Source organism: Nematolebias whitei, chromosome 1 (genome assembly GCF_014905685.2).
Source record: "Nematolebias whitei isolate Nwh7 chromosome 1, NemWhi1, whole genome shotgun sequence".
NCBI lineage: Eukaryota > Metazoa > Chordata > Actinopteri > Cyprinodontiformes > Rivulidae > Nematolebias > Nematolebias whitei.
In genome coordinates, this window is record NC_056498.1 from 92756182 (window position 1) to 92764756 (window position 8575).

The 8575-nt window shown below is 39.0% G+C and overlaps 1 protein-coding gene across 1 annotated transcript in view; it reads right to left on the bottom strand.

Moving 5' to 3' along the window:
- The window catches only part of ehbp1 (EH domain binding protein 1), a gene marked incomplete in the record, with an annotated part of 851057 nt that overhangs the window by 522030 nt on the left and 320452 nt on the right, over positions 1-8575 (bottom strand). Inside the window, 2 exon segments of the mRNA XM_037681251.1 lie at positions 597-710; positions 6273-6412. Of these exon segments, the coding sequence (XP_037537179.1) occupies positions 597-710; positions 6273-6412 (254 nt within the window).

An 8575-nucleotide genomic window follows, 5' to 3' on the forward strand; every position in this document is an offset into this window, starting at 1 on the left:
AGATAGATAGATAGATAGATAGATAGATAGATAGATAGATAGATAGATAGATAGATAGATAGACTATATATATATATGTATGTATAGGCCTCATGAGAACTATTAAAAAGGTAAACAATTTTACATAACTGTTATACAAATAGAACAATGTAACTTTGTCCTTCTTGAGTTATATACTAATTTAGAAGGTGGCTTTTTTTTAGGTATGATATATATACCTACACTGGTTCACTTCCAATTGCAGTGAAGGAAAGGGGAAGTTCACATAAAAAAAAAAAACAAGAACAAAATGGATGAACACCAACTGATGTGTTTAAAACACCATGTACAGGACCAAAATAAACTTTAATCCCACATGACCACAACACAATCACAATATCAATGTCAAAAAGGATCAAGGTTGGGTGGAGAGTCGAGCCAACTAGGAAAGAAACCAAAATGGTCAGAAGTGTTACCAAAAATCAAATTAAGTATTGAAAAAAATACAGATAGAATTAGAGACATTGACTGATAGGAATGAGGCCACATATCCACAAGTCAATGAAGAGTACAGTACTAAGGATGAGAAGGGGGTGAAAGAAAGATGAAAAGAAGACCTTGGGAGGAAGCAGCAGGCTTAGCTGTTGCTTTGCGTGCCCACTTGGTAACACCACCACCATCATCATCATCCCCATGTAAGCAGCTGAGGGCATTCAACTGGTTTACTATCTCTGTAGAGGACAGGTCCATACAGGAAATGAGGGAGGAAGAAAAGAAGTGAACAAGGCAAAATAGCACACCCTATTTAATATACACACTCATGAACAAAGAACAAACTTACTTTATTTTCACACATCCAAAAAGTTTATATAAAATAGCATACTGTAAGTCTGGTCTTTTGTGTGTTGTATTACTGACAACACTAAATTAACAGGCTGAAAAAGGAAGAGAGGTGTGAAAACCTTTCAAATCCCAGGTGCATCTCAGTGTAGATAAACAAAACTGCATTGATTTAGTGACAATTTTAATAGTTTTAGAATAGCTGTTATTTAACAGGTCAGCAGAACAGTCAGGTTGCTCAGTTAGAATCAAATGTTAAATGTAGGGCCGCATAATATTAGTAAAACTTGTGATGTGCAATATAATTGTTTAATATTGAAATGATTATATAAATTGAGACAAGCCCTCATTTTGCTCACTCCTCGCTTACTCTTCTGTCATCATCATTTAAACCAGGTACAGGTATCATTTCAATTCAATTCAATTCAATTCAATTCAATTCAAAAATACTTTATTAATCCCAAAGGGAAATTATTTGTTGTTGTAACTCATTATCCTCGTTTCATTAAGAGATGTTATATATGCTGATGGCTGTAGACAGGAAGGATCTCTTGTAAAGGTCCATCCCACAGTGGATCCTAAGAAAATGGCTGCAGATGCCATCTGATCCATCCACCCAGACTCGGGTGGCCTCTCAATTCCCCCGGGCTGTAGGACCGCCCGAATGCCGGGCAGAACTCCTCCCAGAGCGATTGCCACTCCTCCCAGCAGTCTGCTGAGCTCCTCATCAATGCGGACAGCCAACTGTAGGTGTTGAGGGACGATCCTGTCCTTTCGCTGTCATGAGCCGTGTTTTCTGCTAGTTCCAGGATCTTAGTGGTCAGGCACTCAAGCACAGCTGGCAGGTAGATGAGAATGCGTCCACAGAACATCCTTTTCAACCTATCTGAGATTTGGAGCTGTAGTTGAGATATTATTTGAGCTGTTAAGATGTTAATCAGCTGCTGTTTGTTTTAGAAAACTGCCTTGTTGTCATGGTTATGCATCATAACAAATGTCCAAAAAAAAAAAAAAAAAACTGGGGCGGCTGTGGCTGAGTGGTTAGAGCAGTTGTCCTCCAATGCAAGAGTTGGGGGTTCGAATCCAACAGCAGTCACATGCCAAAGTGTCCCAGGGCAAGACACTGAACCCCCCGTTGCCTCCGATGTGTGTCCTATCAGTGTATGAATGTGATAAAGCACTGATTAGTCTCTTTAGAATAATTTGTTCAGTTAGCTTTGTAGAGATCTAGTAGAGTGCTGTCTGAATGGGTTAATGAGGACACAGATTGTAGTGTAAAGCGCTTTGAGTATCTCCATAAGAAAGAAAGGCACTATATAAGTACAGTCCATTTACCATTTAAAAAAGATTCAATAAAAATCCTTCCAGCTGCACAGAATCCGATACCAGAGGAAACAATCATCCAAAAAATGTGATTTACATCCAGAAAAAGAGGAATTAAAGTTTCCTAAAGTAAAATCTCAGAATGAAAGTAACAGAGTTGCTCCAACATGCAGCCACATTGAGCAGCGCAATTCTAGAACATCAAGGTCGGTGAGGCCGTAGGTTTGACTAATGGCGCATGGGACTTGAAATATATGGTATTTATTGCAGTCCAAGCAGTACTTTACAATACAGTAGTCCCTCATTTATCGCAGGGGATCCATACCATGAAGCCCCGCAATAAGTGAAAAAACGCGAAGTAGGAATAGTAGTACAAGTAGTAAGTAGTAGTTTATTTTAGTATTTATATATTAAGGCATTTTAAACCCTTCCCACACTCTTGCAATATTCTAAACAATGTTTCTAAACTCTAAACACACTAAACGCACAGAATGTCATGATTTCAGCTCCCTGCCTCGTCTGCTCTTTGCCACCTGCATGCGTTCTTGGCCACGCCCACTTCTCACAAAAAACAGCTGATCAGCTGCAGCAGGAAGCTTATCCTGCAGTATGGGCTGCACCGAGGTGCAGGAGGAAGCTTTTTCTGCAGCTCTGGGCTGCACAAGTGTGCAGCAGGTGCTAAATAATTTAAAATAATTTATTTTAAATAAATATTTCATGCCGATCGTGCAGCTCATCCATCAGTCAGCCAATTGTGTGTCATGTCCAATCTTATTTTGAAAAACTGCGATAGAGCTAGTCCGCGATAAACGAACTGCCAAGTAGCGAGGGGCTACTGTATTGATATTGCACTACTGATATTACAATGACAGTAATTTTTTGATATATTATGCAGCTCTACATTATAGAAAAAAACGCATATGTTACATTAGATAGGTATAAAATCCACAAAAAATTGATAAGTATACATTTGACAGTTTTTATTCTATTCCAACAAAGTCCATGCGCAATCATTTTTGTTCTATTGTTACTGATGGTATGGCAGAGGCATACAAAACTCAGCAGACAGTAATTTAATTTAACCTTTGTTTTACCAGGAAGAAATCCACTGAGATTATTAATCTCTTTTACAAGGTGTCTTTAATGGAGAAGCCTTATTGGAAAATATCCTGATGCATGCTCAAAAATCCAGGTAGAAAAATCCAAAAAAGTTCAATCTGGTCCTCTGGACATTCAAAAAAACAAAAAACAAAACAAAGCAAAAAAATATAGAAACGTTTCGTCTCTCATCCGAGAGACTTCCTCAGTCTGAGGTGCTGTATTCTGCTCAGTCTCTTAAATAGCACCTTCTCAGAGTGGATCAACCAGTTTGCTGCTGACAACCAAAACCAGCTGATCACATGCTCAAGAAGGACCATCAGCCTAACAATGGATCATTAGCACACTGATGGCTGTTTACTATTCACAGAGGGCTGAGTGATACTAGCAATCACAGCATTGTAAGAGGGGGACAATTGAACACGTAGGCCTCCACCCCTGTTTTATGATGGACGATTTCTTTTCACAAAGATGGCCTCCTTTACTCCTCTCTCAAACCATCGTTCCTCTCTATCCAGGATGTGAACATCTTCATCCCTGAAAGAGTGACTGCTGGCCTGGAGATGAGTGTAGACCACAGAGTCCTTGCCTGATGTTGTTGCTCTTCTGTGCAGGGCCATCCTTTTGGCCAGTGGCTGTTTTGTTTCCCCGATGTAAGACTGATCACAGCCCTCCTGACACTGAACAGCATACACAACATTACTCTGTTTGTGCCGGGGGACTGGATCTTTGGGATGAACCAGTCTTTGCCGTAATGTATTTTGGGGTTTAAAAGCCACTGGGACGTTATGTTTAGAAAATAAACGTCTCAGTTTCTCTGATACTCCCTCAACATACGAAATGACCACTGGTCTGGGTCTGGGTTCCTCCTTTTCACTTGTTGGCTGACTGGAGTCCTGTTTGGGTTTCTTCTCTGCTTTCAGGAAGGCCCAGTTAGGATATCCACATTGCTCTAGAGCCTGTCTTGTGTGGGATTTCTCCTTCTGCCTGGCTCCTGAGCTAGTGGGGACGCTGTCTGCTCTGTGATACAGAGAGATGACTCCTAACTTGTGCTACAAAGGGTGATGGGAGTCAAACTGCAAATACTGGTCTGTGTGGGTGGGTTTGCGGTACACCTCGATTTGCAAATGTCCTCTATCAGAGACTGAGACCTCACAGTCCAAGAAAGCCAACTTGCCATTTTTTACATCTTCTCATGTGAACTTGATGTATTTATCCACAGAGTTGATGTGGTCAGTAAAATGTTGGACTTCCTGAGATTTAATTTTAACCCAGGTGTCGTCAACATGCCTGAACCAATGACTTGATGGTGTCCCTGAAAAGGACGTCAAGGCTCTCTTTTCTACCTCCTCCATGTACAGGTTGGCAACAATAGGAGAAACCTTATTGGAAAACCATAAACTAAGTAAAAATATTTGTGGTTTGTTAAATCTGTCTTACTTAAACAATATACTTTAACGATATGACTAATTAGTTTGTTCCTAATAGCCATGGTTATTCAGACATGTGCAACACTATAGAAAACAGACAAACTTCTATGTGAATTGTGGACTTCAGTGATAACGGTGTTGACTGCAACATGATAGTGCAGTACTGAGGTGGGTGATCTAAACAGAAATACTGTAAAGATGGAGTATTCTTTTATTTTGACAGCATTGAATAGAATCAGATCTCAGGCTGATTTTATTGTATTTACTTCTGATAATGTAGTTGTGTGTGACTATAATAGTTATTTCAAATGTGAATTAATAAGCATTGACTTGCTTGTAGGCAAAGTCAGCAAATGATTTTACTTCTTCACTGAAAAGGAGTACTGAACTGTAAGGACATTTACATATCCAGACACAGATACATACAGTACAAAAAGGAAACATATTATTGTTTAAATGATTTGTTTTGCTCATTTCTATACAAACATTGTTATTGTTATTGTTATTGTTAACCCTCATACAGTGTCTAAAATATGAAATATTGAGATAAGATACAGTATTTTGGCTCAAAAAGGAGTTAAAGCTAATCTCTAAAATATAACAAGGCCACATTACCATTACAAGTCTTTTGGATTGTTAGCTGCTTAAAGTTCCTAGGCTACATGGATAAAATACCAAATAACAACTTGAACACAAATGAAGACAGGCACAGAGACTTTCACTGAGATTCAAATATTTACTTTCTGCATTAAAAAAAAGAAGAGATGTCACATTGTTTCCAGAGGATGAACTGTCAGCCTAGTGTTATTTATGCTTGGGCAGCTTGTTCTGTAGGTAGCATTCAAAGAGGAATATGATTGTAGGGAGTTTTGGCAGCTTTGCCCAGCCTTTGATCCAAATATGTGTTCTTGTGAAGCATTGCTGTAGGCCCTCAATGCATATACATACAAATAAGATGAAGAGCAAGGACAGGAAAAGAAAGGAGAGAATGCATGAAGCTTAACGTGGAGAAGTGCCGCTCTGAAAAGTTGGATTAAGCAAAGCAGGAAGCAGCAAGGCCCATATATTAGACCAGAGAATGAATCCTAACACGTATACACGTATGGAGAGAGGCAAGCAACCAGCAGTTTACAGGACCAATTAAAACCAGAAGCAGGGACAAAAAAAAAAGGAAAACAAAATATGCAAATAAAAATAATGAATTAATAAACATTTTCGGTATATTTTATGTTTGGAAGCACACAGAGACAAGCTTAAAAATGTAAACACACGAAAGAAAAGTAAATAAGGTTGATGTCCCACATGAAGATCTGTGGGAAGCGATTATTTAGGGAGGTCTGTTTATCTGCCTGCTAAAATACATAGTTATTTCTATAGTTATAAGAAAATTTATCAAAACATGTTCACAACTACTATGAATGACAACCAGGTTTTCATCGATTGCCATTATGGACAAATAACAGAAATGCTCTCAGTGAAGCTCTGACTCAATATGTTCTGAAAGATGTGATTAGCAACCAGAAACATGCCACTGTTAAGATCCATAATCTGTTATAATATTACAAAACTAACCAAACAAACAATAGTTTATTCAGTTTATACCTGTGATCTTGGCAGCCTTTTCCTCTTGGTTAACTCGGTTCTCCTCATCCTCCTCATTCTCCTCTTCAAAGTCGTCCAGGTTGCCAATGTCAGCCTGTTTCATGCTCATCAGGCTAGCTAGACTCTGCATGTCCTCATCTCTGTAACAGAATCTCATCATTATAGACAGCAAACATTCTTCAGGAGTGAGAAAACTTCAATACAGTATGATAAATAATTTAAAAAACATTTAGCAAAGATATGATTATAGAAATAAATACTAAAACATCAGTTATGTACAGGTAATAGTCTGCTGCTGAAAGACAGCCATTATGTTTCTGCCTGTGTGTTTTTGTGTGTGTGCACGATGTGTGTGCTGCTGGCACCTGCTTCCTCTCATTTCTTAAAAACATTTCTCTGTCTGTACTAACCGTTCTTAAACATTCCTGCTGTCTCCTGACTCCTAGTGACCCTCTGACATCACTAGAACTACACTTCTGCTGGTTGTTTCAACCAATCTGGAAGTACCACATAACAGGAAGTGGATACCCCCTTTAAAAGGCAACACTTCTTGGAACTATTCAGTCAGTCTTCTTCGAAGTCTTCACGAGTCATAGTCTTCACGAAGTCTTAGTCTTCTTCGAAGTCTTAGTCTTCACGAGTCTTAGTCTTGCAGTCTTGCTGGAACTTTCAGTCGGAGATGAGACTCAACTAATGCCCCTTTTCCATTAGTACCGGTACGGGCCGACTGTACCCTACTTGGCCCGGTTCTGAGGCTTTTCCATTAGTACCGGTACTTAGCACCTGTTACTATTTTCAGTACCCTTGGCTCTGGGGTTCTAACCAAAACGAGTAGGTACTACAACGTGTCGTCAGAACACTGTCGGTCACTGATTGGTCGGGGGCGGAGTCACTGAGTCCTTCAGAAACTTTTCAAAACAATAATCCGCCATTTGCAATTTCTCGGACTGGAGCAACGGCTGGACTTATTTTAAAGATTTTAAAAACAATACTGACAACATCTTGGTCTAATGCTGATGTGCTGGCATTTTTTGTGCTTGGTGGCCGACAACATAATTCAGAGCAAGCTGGATGGAGCTCTGCTGGTGTACCCCGGTCCTCCCCCCGGAGTCTCGGAGCGCCAGGCCGGGCAGGGCGTCATCTCCCCGGCTCCAAGTTCAGCTGGTCACCGCGGAAGATCCATCGATGTGCCAACTCGGAGGCTCGGGTTCCGGATACCAGCCTTGTGTGCTCAGAGCTCCGCTGGTCACTGCGAAGCTGGAGATGGGGACTCACAGATGGACGTTATGAGACCCGGCCGTGCGTAATCATTGAAGGCTGAATCCCGATCCCACCCGGCAGCCAGGCGGACTGGACAGTCTGGGACGGATGGTGGAAGCGATTTTTAAATAAAATAATATTTTGTTTTATACAAAAAATGTTTTAAAAAATTGCTGAAGCGATTTAAAAATGATTTATTTTTTTTTACACGTAAAATGTTTTTTAAAATCGCTTCCACCGTTCGTCGCAGACCCGTCTCTGTCCACCTGTCTGCGCGGGTCGGGCTTCATGATTACGCGCGGCTGGAGTATTGGAACGGCCTCTGTGAGTCACCAGCTGAGCTCGGAGCTGGGAGGATGAGCCTGCCCGTCCTGTCTCCGGAGGAGAGGATCGAGACCAGCAGAGGTGATCATAAAAAAATAATATATATATATATATTTTAGCGTTGAAGATTAAAAAAATAATAAAATAAACGGTGCCAGCTTCATCATGAAATCCTGTTTTCACTTTAATGACTGTTAACTCAGCTGAAAATCATAAAAAAACACAAAACTATTGGATCTCAGGAATATTTCCGTCAAACATGTTTAAAGAAAAGAGACGACCTTCAGTTCAACTTTATTTTAACCCACAAATGTACAAATCACAAAACAAGAACTTTAAAGCAAAGCTAAAAATAAAATGTATATATGTGAACAAGAAAGAAAACCACACATTTGAAAAAATGTGTGGTTTTTCAAATTAACATTAAAAGTAGACACAATGAGTGCAAATACATCAAATGATGATGAAAACCTATAAAAATTTAAATCTAGATGTTTTTTGTAGAATCTGGTTCATCAGGGTTTTAATTTATATACATATATATATTTATATCTATAAATATATATAGATATAATAATATATATATAATAATATATATGTGTATATATATAAATACATATATATGTATATAAATATATATGAATATATATAAATACATATATATGTATATAAATACATATATATATATATATATATATATATATATATATATATATATA